The following is a 19235-nucleotide window of genomic DNA, read 5'->3' on the forward strand; positions in this document are numbered from 1 at the left end:
AATCCTCATTTATGGAATTCAGTCAGTCACATACAAAATATAGTCACTTACATAATAATCTGCATCTCATATTAATATTTTCTCTATTATTATGTACTTTGATGGTGCCCTTTTGTCCTATGATAAGTTGCTTCTACTGACTGTACCAAAGTTCTGCTCAACTGTTTCCCAGCACTGCTACACATTTGCAAACATGTACATATCACCACACAACAAAGTCACTTCAGCTAGGGCATACATTCAAAACAAACAAGGGTGTCAAGAAACAATTACTAATCTACTGTATTATTACTTCATGGTGATTCATATGTGTTGCTGTTTCAAACACTGCACTGTACAGATGAGAGAGGTTTGTGCTACTGAAAAGATTATAGCGTGTGTGTGTGTGTGTGTGTGTGTGTGTGTGTGTGTGTGTGTGTGTGCGTGTGTGTGTGTGTGTGTGTGAGAGTGTGTGTGAGTGTGTGTGCAATGTCACCCTGACATATCCTGTTGGTGGTACACCTTAACTTGAGCACAGCATAGCTGCTGCTCTTTTTTTGGCTTTTCGGAGTGAGGTTCTCTGGGAGACAATTCCTCGACGTGGCATCTGACAGGAAGGCGAATCAGGGTTAACCTTTGACCCAAAGGCCTCACATCTGCCCAAAGAAGATGGAGCAGAGCAGGAAGATGGCATAGAGGAACAAGAGACCCAGGCCCAGCCGGCGATCTAGCTTCCAGTGGTTCAGATGGACACTCATCACCTGGAGGGAAAGGGGGGAAAAGGGGGGTGGAGAAATGAAACAGGGATGAGCAGATGGAGGGAAATGGGAAAGAGGGTGTGAAATGTGAAGAGGGATAGGTTCAGATGGGGACAGAGAGCTTGGTTATTCCCCCCATTGTTATCCTTTATCCTGTTTGTGGTCTGTAAAATATGATATAAAGTGCAATACCAATAAAAGTAATTTGTGTGTGTATGTGTACAGTAAGGCCTGTGATGATGCGTGAATGACACTCAGAACCAGATGTCGAGTGAATAACACACACACACACACACACACACACACACACACACACACACACACACACACACACACACACACACACACAGTAGGCACACTATGGCTGTGGTCCAATTCTACTCCCCTCTCCCGGAGGTGTGTACTCATTCACTCCCATTGGATTGTAAATCCAGGTAGGCTGAAGGGAGTTCCCAGTTCTTATCAGACTGTACTCCCCAACAACTGCATCCAGGAGGAGGAGTGACAGAGGGGAGAGAATCAGACCTCAGACCAGATAAGAGTCTTACTGTGAGGAAGACCGAGGCCAGCAGCAGGACAACAGAGTACACCAGGCCCTTGTTATTGATGTAGACCTGGAAGGAATAGGAGGTGTGACAGAAGTCAAAACAGATGGGTGGACCAATCAGAGCACACTTTCATTTTAGGAATAAGAATTGTACAGAACACAATGACATGCTCGGCTACACCCACTTTCATGAGTGATAACTGCAACAGAACAGTCGGGGTGGTGGGCATGTGAACTCCAATTTCATACAAATGGTGTGGGCGATCGAGAAAAACTGTATTCATCATCAAGAGGGAATCAATAGACTTACCAAGCTTGATCAAATTCATTTACAAACATAATTCCTGCCCACCGGCAGCTCAAATCAAATGAAACGCTGTGTGTGTCTCTACACTCTCTCTCTTCCTCCGTATCGGACAATACTGCACGCACTACAGTAGATCTAGTGTATTCCCTAGGCATCCCTGTGCAACTTGGAAGCAACCACCTACTAGGGAGAATGGGGGGGGGGGGAGCTGGTCCAGTCAGTGTACCCCTCTGCAAAATACCCCTGACAGGACCTTTTTATAACTAATGGGCTTAAAATGTTAAGTTCCGTAATGAATTTAACATCAGAAACATGTTAAAACAGGAAATAGCTGCCTTTGTGCCCCCCCTATGGGGACTGCAGAGAGAGGGATGGTTCTAAAGAGAGAGATGGTTCTAAAGAGAGAGGGATGGTTCTAAAGAGAGAGTTGGTTCTAAAGAGAGAGGGATGGTTCTAAAGAGAGAGTTGGTTCTAAAGAGAGAGAGATGGTTCTAAAGAGAGAGATGGTTCTAAAGAGAGAGGGATGGTTCTAAAGAGAGAGGGGTGGTTCTATAGAGAGAGGGATGGTTCTAAAGAGAGAGGGATGGTTCTAAAGAGAGAGGGATGGTTCTAAAGAGAGAGGGATGGTTCTAAAGAGAGAGGGATGGTTCTAAAGAGAGAGAGATGGTTCTAAAGAGAGAGGGATGGTTCTAAAGAGAGAGGGGTGGTTCTAAAGAGAGAGGGATGGTTCTAAAGAGAGAGGGATGGTTCTAAAGAGAGAGAGAGAGATGGTTCTAAAGAGAGAGGGATGGTTCTAAAGAGAGAGGGGTGGTTCTATAGAGAGAGAGAGATGGTTCTAAAGAGAGAGGGATGGTTCTAAAGAGAGAGGGAATAATAATAATAACTTTATTTGTATAGCGCTTTTCCTGCAAACGTTGCAGCTCAAAGTGCTCATTATATAATATAACTCATTATATACTGTATATGAGTTCTATTATATTATATATATATATTATATATATTAGTATATAAAGTCCATTCCATTCCATTCCATATAGTATATTAGTATATAGTATATTAGTATATATAATATATATATATATATTAGTTATATATATAACTCTATAATATATATATATACTGTTTACATTATATATATATTATATTATATAACTCATTATATAATCTTAATTTAATTATATATTAAATATTAAAAAGATGGGTTTAATGAGAGAGAGATGGTTCTAATGAGAGAGTGCTCACCGATGAACCGTGTTCCACCACCAGTGTGCGCAGAGCCCAGGGGAACCCCAGGCCCAGCAGGATGTCAAAGATGTTACTGCCAATGGAGTTAGACACCGCCATGTCCCCCATACCTGAGGAGAGGGAGAAAGGAAGAGAGGGAGACAGGGAGAGAGGAGGGAGGGAGAGGAGGAAATGTGAAAATGTGATTATATCACCCGTCATTGCATTGGCTGGCAACAGTAAAACAGCACAATGACTTCCAAGCTCTTGCTTTTCACATGTAAAGCCCTAAACGGGCTTGCGTCTGAGTGTTAAGCAGATCAACTCCTACGAACCCACTCGCCGCCTCAGATCTAAAAATGCTGGATTGCTTGTCCCCCCCCCCCCCCCCCCATCAGAAAGAAAACAGCTGGAGACAGGGCCTTTTCTTATCGAACACCACTTCTGTTGATTAGCCTGGCTGCCGCTGTTAGGGGGTCCGTTACCTCTTTAAATCTAACCGCAAGACCCACCTTTTTAGATCTGCATACGATTGCCCCCCTCTCTACTGCCATTCCCCATGGCGATATGTCTGTGTACCCCACGCACTGTAAATGCTTTTATTTATGTAATGTGTTTTCTTATTGTGTTTTGTTTTTACATTATGTATAGTGTGTTGAGACCCCGGTGATTTTAAAAACGAAATAAACTTGAAACTAGAGAGAGAGCGAGGGAGAGGTTAAAAGAGATGGAGTCATACACATGCGGACAGAAGATACACAGCTGTCTACACTCGTTTTATACAAGGGCAAAACACCAGAATGGAGGGTACATAGATATAAGGACGGGTCGAGGCTGGGTGAATGGAAGGATGAGGAAAGAGAGAGACGTTTATAGGGGGGATGATAGGTACAGTACCTTGCCGAGCCACGATGAGACTGGCCATGCAATCTGGCACGCTGGTGCCCGCAGCCAGGAAGGTGATGCCCATGATGTAGTCTGGGATGTCTAGTGTGTAGCTGATGATGGTGACCTGGTGGTGGGCACACACAGCTGGGTTAACTCACTAACTGCGAAAGAATTCCGGAACACCAAGAAGTGTTTTATGTGGTGTTTACTTGCAACAATATTTTGATATTGGCTACAAAATGAAGCATCATAACTTATGCATTTTTGTTAAGAATCATAACTTATGAATATTGACAATTTGGGTGACTTTATTCACCCGGCCACTAAATGAGTTAAACACACAATAGACCCCTCTCTCGGCAACCCTCATTCACACCCATTCTACGGCTCCTTGAGAGACAGACATTTCCAAAACCCCTGACAGTCTATATGTACAGTCAAGAGTATCTCTTAGCTTGGCCATGTTGAGTGAGGGGTTATGCTGCGGGTTCTTACCATCCACACCATGAGGTAGGAGAAGATAGCTATCCACAGTGTGGAGCCCAGGAAGGTGACCATGAACCATCGATGCCAGCGCGGGCGCACACAGTTAGGCACGGTGAGGTACAGCAGCAGGCCCAGGGGCCACGACACCAGCCACCTAACCTTGGCACAGCAACCCCCTGGCACGGTGCCAGAGACAAACAGTCAGGAACACACCAGGACACACCAGGACACACCAGGACACACCAGGACACACCAGGAAACACAGTCACTCACACACCAAGACACACAGTCAGGAACACACCAGGAAACACAGTCATTCACACACCAAGACACTAAGTCAGGAACACACCAAGACGCACAGTCACTCACACACCAGGACACACCAGGACACACAGTCACTCACACACCAGGACACACCAGGACACACACAGTCTCAGGCACATACAATAGTAAACTGTAACTGTAATGGGACGGACCGTCGTACTGTGTGACTGACTTGAGCACATGTAATAACACATGTAATAACACAGTCTTCCAAGCGTGTCACACACTTCAACACACACAATCACGGCCATCCTCACTTGGCCAGTGCAGAGGCCTGAACGGCCCGTCGTCATCATCCTCCTCTTCCTCAGCCTGACACCCTTCCGTCCCTGGCTTCTCCCCGTCGCCCACGCTGGCCCCCTCGGGGGTCTGCCTCTCCACACTGCCCCCGTTCTCCAGACCTCCGGAGCCCACTCCCTTCAGAGCCGAGCCCCCGATCCCCGCCCCCGAGCTCGGGCTGGCCTCCCCATCCAGCAGGCTCTTGGGGCTCCTAATCAACCTCTGTCTCTGTGGGTGGATGAGGGGGGGGAAGAGAGAGAAGCGGAACAGAATCAGAGCTCCCTTCGCTCCCACAGCAGCGTTGATTACATCAATCGGTCCTCCTGTGATATCTCAGCGTGGTACCTCACTGATGACCACGCGTCCCGCCATGCTCAGCCTGGTGCGGGGGGAGAAGTGGGGGCTGATCATGACCCGCAGGCCGGCCTCGGAGAAAGACAGCTGGTGGGGGTTGAGGATGAGGAGTTCGTCCACCATCACCACCGGGGGAGAGTCCTGTCCTTGGGGTTGGCCTGCAGGATTGAGGGTGGTCATGGCAACAGCGGTTTAGAGTGATTGTACTGACACTGACGATGACAGACAACGGCAAACGCAATACACACACACACGCACACACACACACACACACACACACACACATATAGCAGCACACCATATAGAACCAATCACTGACAGACAGTCTGACAGTTTCTATCTGTCTAAAAGATGCAGTCAAGACCCTCTGGTTCTCTCACTGTGGTTTGATTCTCCTCTCTGTTTAAATACACCGTTTGTGTATGAAATGGAGAGTACTAGTCAACTTTGATTGATTGATTGATTGAGGTGAGACACACAGACAGTGACAGATGAGACACATAGACAGTGACAGGTGAGACACACAGACGGTGACAGGTGAGACACACAGACAGTGACAGGTGAGACACACAGACAGTGACAGGTGAGACACACGGACAGTGACAGGTGAGACACACAGACAGTGACAGGTGAGACACACAGACAGTGACAGGTGAGACACACAGACAGTGACAGGTGAGACACACAGACAGTGACAAGTGAGACACACAGACAGTGACAGGTGAGACACACAGACAGTGACAGGTGAGACACACAGACAGTGACAGGTGAGACACACAGACAGTGACAGGTGAGACACACAGACAGTGACAGGTGAGACACACAGACAGTGACAGGTGAGACACACAGACAGTGACAGGTGAGACACACAGACAGTGACAGGTGAGACACACAGACAGTGACAGGTGAGACACACAGACAGTGACAGGTGAGACACACAGACAGTGACAGGTGAGACACACAGACAGTGACAGGTGAGACACACAGACATTGACAGGTGAGACACACAGACAGTGACAGATGAGACACACAGACAGTGACAGGTGAGACACACAGACAGTGACAGGTGAGACACACAGACAGTGACAGGTGAGACACACAGACAGTGACAGGTGAGACACACAGACAGTGACAGGTGAGACACACAGACAGTGACAGGTGAGTTACACAGACAGTGACAGGTGAGACACATAGACAGTGACAGGTGAGACAGATAGACAGTGACAGGTGAGACACACAGACGGTGACAGGTGAGACACACAGACAGTGACAGGTGACACACATAGACAGTGACAGGGAGACACATAGACAGTGACAGGTGAGACAGACAGACAGTGACAGGTGAGACACACAGACGGTGACAGGTGAGACACATAGACAGTGACAGGTGACACACATAGACAGTGACAGTGAGACACACAGACGGTGACAGGCTCCCTCTCCAGACCTTTCCTAAGCAGCACCATGGAGGTGTTACAGTTGGGTCCGTCCTCGATCATCTCCTCATCTCTGTGTCCATCATTGCCCAGGCAGACCCCCGGACCCGCAAACCTACGCTCCACGAACCCCAACAGCTGGGAGTTGTACCTGCAGACACACAAGAAGGCAAAGAGCATTATCAGCCAACCCCTCCATGCTCTGGCTCACCCCTTTTCGCTGTTGCCTTCTGGCTGTCGTTTTAATGTTCCTCGGAGCAAGACCAACCGTCACTCCAAATCTTTTATCCCTTCAGCTATCAGACTACTTAACTCAGATGGTGATCACTTCAAGTAGACTTACCATGCACTGTTCTTAGTCGAGTAGTTATTTTATTTTTCTGATTTCTTTCTTTTATTTATTTATTTACACATCTGAAAGGTGCCCTTTAATGACTTTGTTGTCTGTTAACTGAACTGTGCTTGACATGATATTGTACTGTTGTATGTTGTTTGTGTCTGAATGAGGAGTAAGCTACAAATGAATTGCCCCCAGTGGGATCAATAAAGTTGTCTTATTATAATCTGAATCTGAATCAACCGTTTTTTATATGGCAATACACACATAGATGTCTGATTGTCGGATTGTTATATTTCTGTGAACCTGCCATTTTCGATGTTTTCTATGTGTGGTCTTTTTTATACTTACACATTTATACAAACAAATGTAATGTTTTTGGAAACGTGACGTATCGAAACTCTTGACTCTTTGATATTGAGCTTCTTTATGAAACGGGACTGTCGTGTGACAGGTTACAGATGGGTGAGGTGGGTTCAGCGCACTCACTTCATGATAAGAATATAGACCGCGTACATGGAGATCAGGAGCAGCGACTCCCACCTGCAATGACAGAAGCAGACAGCTCAAACAACACCCGACACTGACACAATCTGCTATGTCAGCGCTGTGCTCGTTGCATTCTCACACAAATGGCGTGAACAATTAGACTCACCAAACAACTTTGGCATCATAGATCACCTATAGAGTGAGAGAGTTCACACAAATGCATCACACATTTAATGAGCTGCAGCTCCAGTACATTCTAAGCCATGACTTCACTGTACAGCACTATACATTACACGGAGAACAGCAAATTAGTTTTTATTAGTTTAATTAGAGTTAGCAAATGCATTTGATTGGCGGTATGTGAGAGCGGTAGAGAGAGCGGATGGTCTCACCAGGATGAGAGCCAGGACAGAGAAGATGTAGTAGGTAGAGTCCCTGAACAGAGACCACCATGTCAAAACTATCGTCTGTGGGAAACAGAGACAGAGACACACACGCACACACACACACACACACACACACACACACACACACACACACACACACACACACACACACACACACACACACACACACAATTACTGACAGCCACTCAACACAGCAGCATAGAGAGGCTGTCATTGTGCTCACTGAATAATACCCCACAAAAGAAATGTGTGTGGGACAGGGTTATATTTGAGAGTTCTCTACCTGGCCAGCAAAGATCCCACACACACCAATGATGACCAAGATGTTGAAGACCGCTGAGCCCACAATGGTACCCACCCCCACATCTCCCTTAGTGATGAACACACCTGGGAAAGAGGAGGGGGAGGTACATGAGACACTGCCATATTAGAGGATGAAACCAATGGTTACCCAAATGGGTTCTAAAATGTACATTTAAATTAACTCAAAGACATATTCATCTAGACTCTGCTGACATCTGATGGATATCTGGGGCATTGCATGACCCAGTGCACCAACCAGAAGCATGAGGATAGATAGGCTGAAGCTTTAACCCAATAAGCGTCGCCAAGTAATACCAGGTATGTTCCAACACTTGACACATGACAGAGGAGGGATATACAGTAGTACAGTATATTGACGAGTCAGTGAACTGAGATTCAGTACACAGTGACGACATATATACCAGGGGAGGGTGGTGGAGGACGGGCTCATGGTAATGCATGTTTTCTACCATTCCTCATTCCGTTCCATGTATTCCAATGAGCCTGTCCTCCGATGTTTACCTCCGCCAGCCTCCCCTGCTAGATACAGTACGAGATCACATTCCTACTCATGCTGACAGAGAGGACACAGTCTCGTAAAGGACTGACCAATGAGAGAGGTGAAGAGCTCTGGTGCTGAGCTCCCTGCAGCCATGAAGGTGGCCCCCGCCACATCCTCACTGAGCTGCAGATTCTGGAGACGGAGAGAGAGAGAGAGAAAGAAAGAGAGAGAGGCAGGGAGAGAATTAAGAGGCTGAGTCAAGTAACTACCATATCTTGAAGGCATGCATCATGTTTACATAAAGTACAAGGTTAATAGAGAGCTTGCTCAGCCTTTAGGTAAAAGAAAAACACATCGGGACGGATACCAAGCAGCACAATGATTCATCTCTCTTCTTGTTAAGTTAATTGGTGTTTTTCTCACCTCAGATATTTTCTCAAGGGAAGGGACAAAGTAGTCGTCACAGACAATAGCAAGAGCGTAGAACATGTAGATAGCCTAGGAGGCAGAGGCAGAGATAGAAATAGAGACAGAGAGATACAGTCAGTCAAAATGCACTCCACGGTGTGAAGAGATCATTCTGTGAGTATAGATGTGATGTAGGCAGGTATACACCATGATGAGAGGCTTTACTGGGACACTTCACCCATTTTCAACATTACATTCATTATCTCCAGCACCATACCAATGTCTACATAATGTGAAAACTGGGACTTTCTACATTCTGCAGTTAAAGAGATATGAGAGAAGCTCCTAGGGAAATTACCCCTTACAATGATGACACTGGGAGTAATCATTCAGTTATCTCAGAAGCTACAGTATAATCTGTTTCCAGCCGGGGGGAGTGTGTTTGTGGCTGTAATTTTGAAAATCATAGGGGGTCATTTCCTTAGGACCCTTTGTCTTATCTTTATGACTACACACTGTAGAAAATTGCCATTTTCACATACATGAATGCGATGTTAAACATGGGTGAAGTGCCCCTTTAACTGGGTGGGTGGTTAACAGATAAGACTGTTTAATGTTTGATGTTCAATGTTTTATACAAATGGTTTTGTAAGGATGTGGCTGCAACTCTGCAGCATCATTTAATAAAGCAGTGTCTCTGTGTGGAGGGTGGGATAGCTGTACTCACACATAGCACATGTAGCAGCACTGCCCCGCCTCGCAGTTCATCCTTGGTAAAGATGTCCGTTGGAAACTCATGGACGGCTGGGGGTGGGAGATATAACAGACAGTGTTTATATGTCTTTAAAGAGAAAGTTGTGGAAAATGTGGAAAAAGACGGTAACAGAAGGAGAGAGGGAAAGAAAACAGAGTCTTGTATTAATCTACTGAATGGGGGTCATGCTGCTCAAGATCAAAATCAAATAGCCACATTCGACACAAGAACATGTGGATGAGAATGAATGAACGACGTTGAACTAATTTAGTCGATCCCAGTGGAGTGAATCAGTGAGCCAGAAGTACAGAGATGCTGTGTGGAAACATTCCTTATGGCCAGGCTGTCCTCCCACTGTTTTATCTCCTCTACCCTGGCTCTGGGAGAGCAATATGGCACAATAGTATCCTTCTGGAAGAACACATGAGGATTCTGCCATGTTGCTTTCTCAGATCCACTCCTTTCAATTCAATTCAATTCAATTCAATTCAATTCAATTCAATTCAATTCAGTTCAATTCAATTCAAATTATTTATTCATCCCCTTAGAGCAATTCCTTTTATGGACACAGCGGCACTTCTGAGTTCAGACAAATCTGACAACCATGCACAGAGACAATAAATACACAATGCCTTCAAAGTGCAGTACAATAAATATTAGAATGTGCGCTCATGTTTTAGAATAATAATCAAATTACCAAATCCATTGCACTGCACTTTAAAGCCATTCTCTCTCTGTTCTTCTTTCAGAAGGATAGACAAAGGAATAAAACAAAAGGAAAAAGAGGACACATTTAATGGTTTTGCTAGCCCTGCTTTTCCCCCAGGAATTGCAGGTGTCAGGGGGATCGACGTCAGACTCGAACACGTCACACATGACATAACCACAGCTTCATCTACAGTCTTTGATTGAATGTGCTCCTGGCGAGCAGCTGGACACCTGTACTGTTCTCCCAGAAACCTGCCCCCCCCCCCCCCTGGGCCGTGTGTGGAGGAGCACAGCTCTGAAGGAGAGGTGTACGCTAACACACTGTACCAGCTGCTTCCTGTCCCTCCTCAGGTGTGAATGAGTGTGTTAATGAGAGGAGAGATTCCCCTCTGTTCCCCTGGCGGGATGAGACCGCCTGGAGAGCAGAGAGCAGCTCCAAATCACCACTCAAACGCAAAGGGAAAGTGAACTTTAACGACCGGGGAGAAACTGAACCTATAAATAGCTCCGCTGCGGCGGCTCGGGAGTGTACAAGCGGCTCTGAGTATCAGCGGCCACACAACACACACCAGCTACACGACATACAGGCTCCATGACTCACGCTAGATACATTTGTTTTCTTTGCTACAGTCGATACATGAGACATGAGGAGGCACACTGTGTGACATGTGCTGCAGCTGCGCTGTAAGCATGTGTCTGTGACATCACGCCATTCTGAACCCTCTCCTTGTGGATTAGGAGGACGCCTCTCATGTGATCAGGGATAATAGATTTTGATCCTTGCATCTGTAGTGTGAACGGAGGAGAGGAGAATATGCCATATGGCTGGTCGAAAGGCATGGAGTAGGACAGTGTGTATGGCCGTGTTTGTTCTTCGGCTGTGTGTGTGTGTGTGTGTGTGTGTGTGTTTATGTGTGTGTGTGTGTGTGTGTGTGTGTGTGTGTGTGTGTGTGTGTGCGTTGATGCCTTGGAGTGTATGTGTGTGTGTTTGTGTGTGTGTGTGTGTGTGTGTGTGTGTGTGTGTGTGTGGATGCCTTGGACTGCATGTGTGTGTGTGTGTGTGTGTGTGTGTGTGTGTGTGTGTGTGTGTGTGTGGAGATGCCTTGGACTGTATGTGTGTGTGTGTGTGTGTGTGTGTGTGTGTGTGTGTGTGTGTGTGTGTACATGGATGCCTTGGAGTACATAGTAGTGTAGCTCTCCTGCTCTTCTTGGTGTGGGTGACAGTGGGTTCCCTGTCTCTTGTTGTCCAAATGTTCCGGCCTTACAGAGAACTGAGGAGCTTATTTTCTTTTCTGGCCAGCTGTTGCTCTGGAGCAGGACTTGTACACTAAACCATCCCAGCTTAGCATGTAAACTTTCTGTCAGATTATCATAACAAAGATTGAGGCAGAATCTTCACTAAAGAAGGTGGATACACATCTGAGTCTTATCAGAGCAGTCTGAGGACATCTGTGCTCTTGTGGTATTATTCTCTCTCGTCATTATCCTATATTGTAGCTCTCTGCTTTCAGACCAGATCTGGAACCTTTCCCCAGGTCCCTAGAACCTTTCCCCAGGTCCCTCGGACGTCTAGTCCAAAAAACAAAAAGCTCCAGTTGAAACTGTCTATGTAAATCCACTGCTGCAGCACGCGGCTCAGATGAACGTTTTGACGAGTTGCTTCGGTGAAAGCAGTTGCCATGGCGACCCTCTCCCTGGGGGCAGCGGTTTGTTGACGGGCGGCAGTGGGAAGCCAATGGCGTCTGCGTGAATAGTGAGAAAGGGGGAGGGGGGAAAGCATGTTTCCCATGGTCTTGGCTTATGAAATAAAAAAAATAAAAAAAATATGACAAGCAGCAGCAGCAGCACTAGAGCGACATTTCTAAAAATATTCATTTTCCCTTGCCAATCCTCAGGAGAGAAGTGACTGAGAGAGAACACGAGAGAGAAAGAGAGAGAAAGAGAGAGCGCATACACGCGGGTGTTGGCCTGGAATTGTCTTTGTAAAGATGCCCATCCTCTGTTTCCCCTTACCAGATGTTTGTCATTGCATGCAGCATGGGACTGACAAGACCAAGCTTTTAAAAAAAACGATTTTACATTTCTACACTGGCATTCCAATACAGGGATCCAACACACACAGGATGTGTAATCAGCTCTCATTCAGTTGACACTATTTTGATTACAGATCCAGCGAGAGCCCCCGACGATTGAGTGTTCACGTCAGCCTGGCTCATGAGCGCCTCCACCCTCTGTGGCCTTAGGGAGGCGTGGGGGGCTGCATGGTTCACGTGTTGCTCCTGTGGCATCACAGGCTCTTCCACCCAGACACATCTCTCTGCTGCAGCACATCCAGGCTCTGTGTCTACCTCCCGTTGGAGAGGGGACACAGGACTTCTCTCTCTCCACCACAGCAGCTCTCCTCCTTTATTCTCACTTTGCCTATCTGAGTGTTGATCTTATCAATTTTCACAGCTGATCCAATCAAGTATCTAGAGAAGGGCTCAAAATGTGCCTGTGCCTGGTTGTGTAATCTGTGTGTGTGTGTGTATGTGTGTGTGTTTAATGCCATATCAATCCTGATTAAAAGTGAAACCCCCACTAAATGAAACCACTAAAGCTGTGAGCTGCCGAGTAGCGATCCATTTGAGTTACTCTGCTAGAAGGGACTTCAGAGTGAGACGAATGACAGGCAGGGGATAGGAGAGAAAGATGTTATTGATTGAAAAGTCTCCAGGGTTTCGTGGAGTCATGCTACGGTATTGAGTGAAACACAGAGTAAAGCAGTCTCACACACCAACAGAAACAGCTACACGACACGGACTGAGAACACTGCAGCATCCTTGCATCTTTAATGAGGAATCAAAAATGTATTTCACCCATGTGGCGGAAAAATTAAATAATGTGAAAAATATTCCGATGATTTTACGTGTGTTTATGGTTAGGCAGAGAAGACAACAACATAAATAAATAAACCTAATACAGTCCAGCCATTCCACTCACAAAGCAACAGAATAAACACCTTGTAGAAAAAAAAGAAAAAAAAAGGGGATCAGATGGTTTTAGAAAGCCTTGGGAGACCTGCAGTGGGAGGCAAATCAATAAGCTTCCCTCCCTCACGACAGATGACTCCACCTCTTTAAACACGTCACATGACACCATCCACCAACATTACACAATCTCAATGTCTCAATGTCATTTTGGTGGGAGGGGAAACCACTCTATAAAACAGTCATCGAGTAACAAGAAATACTACCATATGAAGATCGAGAGCTGCAAGCAGCATGTTGTTATAGAACAGTGTTTTATTATATGAAACCACACACAGTCCTCTGTCAACGTACTACTCCGAGCCTGACCTCTAGCCTTTAACCTCTCACCTCACTTGTCTACAATGTGAACGGAAAGAGTACTTGGCTTGGCTTCCAGACAGATGGGGTGGAATTGATTGAGAGCTAAGAATATTACACCCAATTCCCACAGACAAAAGACAACTACTGTACTCCCATGTATAATGGACACACGAATGGCCATTTGCTTTACTTGACAGGCATAATAAATGGGTCCCCTGACAAAATTCAGGGACCGTTGAAAGGAAATATCGTTAGAGTATCTGCCAGCTATTTTTCTTCAGTGTTCTCCCTGAACCACTAAAATATCTCCATGGAAAAATCATCTATTTAATTTAACCTGACTGTTTGCCAAAATAAACAAAAATGAATGCATAAAAAACATATGACGGATCATTATTGACACTTGTGAAAATGCGTTGGCTTATACATTTTTTTTCCCCTGGTCTATTTTTAGCTCTTTCCCCTCTGTGTGGTTGTTCGGCACTTTGAATACTTGAAAGACAGAATTATCTGGGTTTCAAAATTTAGCATTCAGTTGCTTAGCAACACTGGCGCCTCAAAGGGTTGTCGACTGAAGGCAGACGCTGCCATCTCTGTCTCGTTAAGCAGTGGAGGGATGGAGAGAGAGAGAGAGAGAGAGAGAGAGAGAGAGAGAGAGAGAGAGAGAGAGAGAGAGAGAGTAATACCCCCTATTACCCAATCTCTCCGTCTCTCTCTCTCTGTCTCTCTCTCTCTCCAGAGAGGTTATTTAAACCATTCTTGCTCTATCCCCAAGATGGTATTCCTCGAGGTCTGAGTAGGTCATGATCACACTATGGATTATGTAATGATAAACATTTACAGCAAGCAGTAAGCAGGGACGAGGGGGCTTACATGCAAATAAAGAGGAGTAGCTTGAGATCATATTATTGTGTGCAGTGCAGCCTCACTGATCGGCTTATCTTCCAGTACCTGCCCACCGTTCGACCAGCCTTTTGTTTTTGTTTCGCCGCTTATATTTAATGTATGACCCCCATCTACATCCAGTATGTGTGTGTGTCCTTGCAAAGACTGGTTAAGATGGAGAAACACAGAGAGACCGATACCTTTGGTACACAGCTCCACTGTACGTTACATCAGCGTTCTTGGTTCTCCATTAAGAGAACATGAGACAAACATGCAAAAAATAATGTTTAGTGTGAGAGGTATTTGCACAGTAATGGTATCCAATGCAGTTGAGGATGTACCCTGTGGCAGATGAAGTCATTGCACTGCACCATTGTATGGAGTTCCTCCATAGCTGTGTCCCCCTCAATGTCCTCCACTGTGTTTACTTACTGTTTATCTATTTCCTTGATTCTTCCATTGCGCACGTCTGGCATGCTACTCTAACCACTCCAGACAGAACCTTTCCCCCGGCCGGCCAGCCAAGTTTAAGACGCACAGTTTACAGAGCACAGATTCTTGACAACCACCACTGCTCGGCCCACATGACCTTTCCAGTTCACCCACAGGGGAGAGGCTGGGTTCACCAGCACACAAGCCCTCCCTGACTAACCCACTATCCAAAACACACACCCACCCACACACACACACACACTCACACACACACACACACACACACACACACACACACACACACACACACTACATAAACTACATAAACACACATTTAATCACATCTGCACAGACACACAGAGAGTACCAAAGACCCCAAAGTATCTCAAATGGCTTAGAACGGTTTGGAAAAATGCTGTATATCTGTCAGTAGAGCATCAGGAATGTCTTGAGGACTTTAAAGGTTCTGAGCAAATCCATACTTAAAGTTCCAGTATGTACTACATTCTAGCTTTAGAATAGTGCTAAATGGCAATGATAAATCAGTACCTATCAAGGAATAAGATCACATGATGAAGAATGTATGTATTCGTCCATACAAAGCGTTTTCTACAATTTGGTGTAATGGTATGATACTGACCTTTTACACGACATGCTGCACCTTTAATCGTCTAGTACAAAGTGACCGTTTCCCAGAGACTATGGCGTGATAAGAGTGCTGCTTATCATTTGTTATTCTCTGAGCTTCATCTAAGATGGATACCAGAGGACCTGTTATGGAACATAAAGCCAGTGTTTGTGTAGCAGAGGGGAGGGGTGGGGGGGGGCTCTCAGGCATGTGGAGGTGAGAGGTTTGGGGCTGCGAGGCAGAGTGACTCACCTGCTCTAGGCTGATCCATGGTCTGGTTGTCTGTCCTCTCCTCGAGCAGCCTGCGTCTGGAATGGACCAGCCCAGCATCCTCCCTGGGGTGAGGCCCAGACCAGTCCAGCCCAGCATCCTCCCTGGGCTGAGACCCAGACCAGTCCGTCTCTGTTACAAGAAAAACAACACTGGTTAAAAAAGAACAGGTTTTTACAGGCATTTCATTGCACTTTTCATTGAGAGATGAATGACGCTGTTCATAAGACTAGTCAAAGGACAAAACACCACCTAAAAGGACACAACAAATGGAACATTGGGGGCTATAACTGTGGAATCGCACACTCGAGGGGATATATTTGGACACCTTGCCATCGACGCTCGAGTAAGCAGACAAGAGAGGGTCAGAGAACGAGATTGTGTAATCTTTCATGAGAACACTCGCATAAGCCATTCATATCAGCACTGGAATCGCTTTACGGTGTAAATCCCGTCCTGTGTCCCTCTCTTTGATAGCCAATCTCTTTATTTGGGCTCCGGCTTTACACCTTAAGGACAGCGTCAACTGTGGGACCACCACTACACCATCTCCTATGAAAACTAAAAGAGATAGCCACCACCACCCACTGAGATGTATCAGCCAGGTGGGGGACGTTACTGTTTCTGCATGGCACATTTTGTTCTTGCTGTCCTTCTTTTTTTGTTTGTTGTTGTTCTGTCCAATGTGTTTCATGACCACCAGGTACGAGCCCCTTTTGTTTAATGTTTACGGTCCAATCAACTCTTTTCATGAGAGCGCCGCTCTTGGTTGTGTGTGGCGCCACAGAGGCTTTCATGTGGAGGCGTCAAGGGGAACCTGGGTAATATGAAATTCAAATGCGGCCCCTGTCAAATGCGGCCCCTGTCAAAGACGGCGCCTCCACCGACACCACTAACACCGATCTGCTCCATCTCAACATTAGCACACAGGACTCCAACCCATAGTGGGATAAGGATCTTCTGGCCACGGACCCAACATAATCTGGGGTTCACATAAGAGAACTCCTCAGTAAGAGCTGTCTGGTGCACCGAAGGCACAGGTGCAGTGGCCAAGCCTTAAATAATCAAAATTGACTATCAACGTAACATCTTTCAAAACCAGTTAATCACTCACTACCGTACTGTTGGAACGATGGGTGTAGTATGATTAGCAATAGAATGGTAAAACAGTGCACTGCACTGTCGGTTTGCCATTTGATCTGTGATTATTCAGTGTGTCTCTCGAGATTTGGCCTATTAATTACACCATGGATAAAGAGCATGGTGATAGCTCTAGAGATTAGTGAATGTAGTGGATGTAGTGTAGTGAATCTAGACAATGGAGAATATTGAGCATAACACACGCGCACGCACGCACGCGCACACGCGCACACACACACACACACACACACACACACACACACACACACACACACACACACACTTTGAAGCATTGAACCTGATCACCTGTTGCTTTACTGTTGAAGCCCATCCTTCATTGAAGAGGAGGAAATCAATCACCCAACAGGTCTGTTTGATGCTGCACAGAGGCCATACTCTACTATTCTTTTTATAGAGAGATACTGTATATTCATGGAGGAAATGAATAGGCCTGTCTGTCTTTACAATAAGGCAAATACTTATTATTATTTTTTCCACCATGCATCATTTTATCATTTATATGCATTTGTCTTCCACGACCACAACATCATACTACATTTAAATCACCAGTTACTGTAATGGATGACAGGAGTCTCTCTTCTCCCAGAGTAATTGGACGGGCTGCAGTAAAGATGATTGGTTAATAATAATCAGAGGTTGAGTGGGGATAACATGCTGGAAGGTGGTGGTGGTGATGCTGGAGGTATTCTGACAATGTGACGCAGGTGTCAGACTCTAGGTGCGGAATATTTGGAAGGGGGCGGGGTGGAAAAAGAATCCTCCGATGTGCAGATAAATAATATGCGCACACATTGTTCTCTCTTTGATCCCTGTCCCTGTCATTATGATTGCATAAACCCTCCTGTAAGAACACATTGCAGAGGCATATATAACCTTGAATGTGCAATTGAGAAGGTTGTCTGTAAAATGTAAAACAAACGTTATTTTATCAAAACCAATAAAATATTCACGAATATTCAGAGTAGGAAGGAAGTCATAGACAATTTACAATATTCACCCATCATTTGAATACCGGTACCATCCTTAAGGAAAAACTCACCTGTCACGTGCAGGACCTGTGCGAGACAGATGACCGCGAGAAGCCCAAGTCCACAACAGCAGAACCGCTGGAAGGGCCGCCGTCTCCTCGTCTGTGCCTTCATTCCGAAGTCGCTTGCAGACCCGTCAAAACATTTCTGTTGCTCTTGCCGACAGGTCTCCGTTTCCACTTTCACTACCAGCAGCTTTTGCGAGACTCTCCCCCCTGCGACTTGACTGTCAAGTTAGCTGATGATGTAAAGCAGTGTTAAATAAATCCTCGCAGACTCTTCAATTCGGGTTACAACATGTTATCCTGCCAAGCCAAGGCGCACCGTGACATCCATGCCGTGAGATCACACAAGATTTTTCAAATGCAGAGTAAGTGGCGAGGTAACGACAGCACTTACGGCCTTCAGATCAGTAGATTGAAAGGTCGGCGACGGCAGATTCACGTTCCCAAACCGCAAGTTGAAGCAGTGATTGCAATCCCCACGGTGGCTCTGCCTTGACACCCCACTCACACTCTGGCTCTGAGAGTCGTGCCCGTCGTCGTGTTTGTGCGCGGCGATTGTGGGAACCACTAGGCGGCGACAGTGAGTGGCGTCATGTATGGAGTAAAACTAAACACAATATTTCCTACAACATCATGCACAACTGTGCCAAATTTCATTTCGAAAGGCGGTGTGATTTTTTTTTTTTTTACGGGAACAAGAGTGGAAGAAGTACGTCATAGCCTTTTAATTTACAACACATTACTATGTCATTGTAGGCTATTCATAATGACAAAACAAGAGTAATGTTCTTCTTTGACAAGGTGTAAAAAAATGGCCTGGTCATTTAAAATTCTTCAGCCATTGTATCCTACACTCCAGGGGAGGGGGGACAACTCTAAACATAGCCATAAATCACTGACTTCTCTCTCTCTCTCTCTCTCTCTCTCTCTCTCTCTCTCTCTCTCTCTCTCTCTCTCTCTCTCTCTCTCTCTCTACCTCTCTCTCTCTACCTCTCTCTCTCTCT

General features: G+C 45.8%; 1 protein-coding gene across 1 annotated transcript; it reads right to left on the reverse strand.

Annotated features, from left to right (window-relative positions):
* Positions 1-236: 236 nt before the first annotated feature.
* LOC308156452 (sodium/potassium/calcium exchanger 3) lies at positions 237-18340 on the reverse strand (the record flags this gene model as incomplete). The annotated part of the gene is made up of 17 exons (XM_080529792.1): positions 237-740; positions 1286-1351; positions 2834-2946; positions 3713-3827; positions 4199-4365; positions 4771-5020; positions 5138-5304; positions 6594-6733; positions 7409-7462; positions 7575-7600; positions 7801-7875; positions 8099-8202; positions 8728-8812; positions 9044-9118; positions 9756-9832; positions 16020-16169; positions 18238-18340. The coding sequence occupies 17 exons, from the start codon at positions 18338-18340 to the stop codon at positions 630-632; spliced, it is 1878 nt and encodes a 625-aa protein (XP_080385918.1). The 3' UTR covers positions 237-629.
* Positions 18341-19235: the final 895 nt, after the last annotated feature.

This window comes from Nansenia antarctica (genome assembly GCF_963989245.1).
Source record: "Nansenia antarctica genome assembly, chromosome: 4".
Lineage (NCBI taxonomy): Eukaryota > Metazoa > Chordata > Actinopteri > Argentiniformes > Microstomatidae > Nansenia > Nansenia antarctica.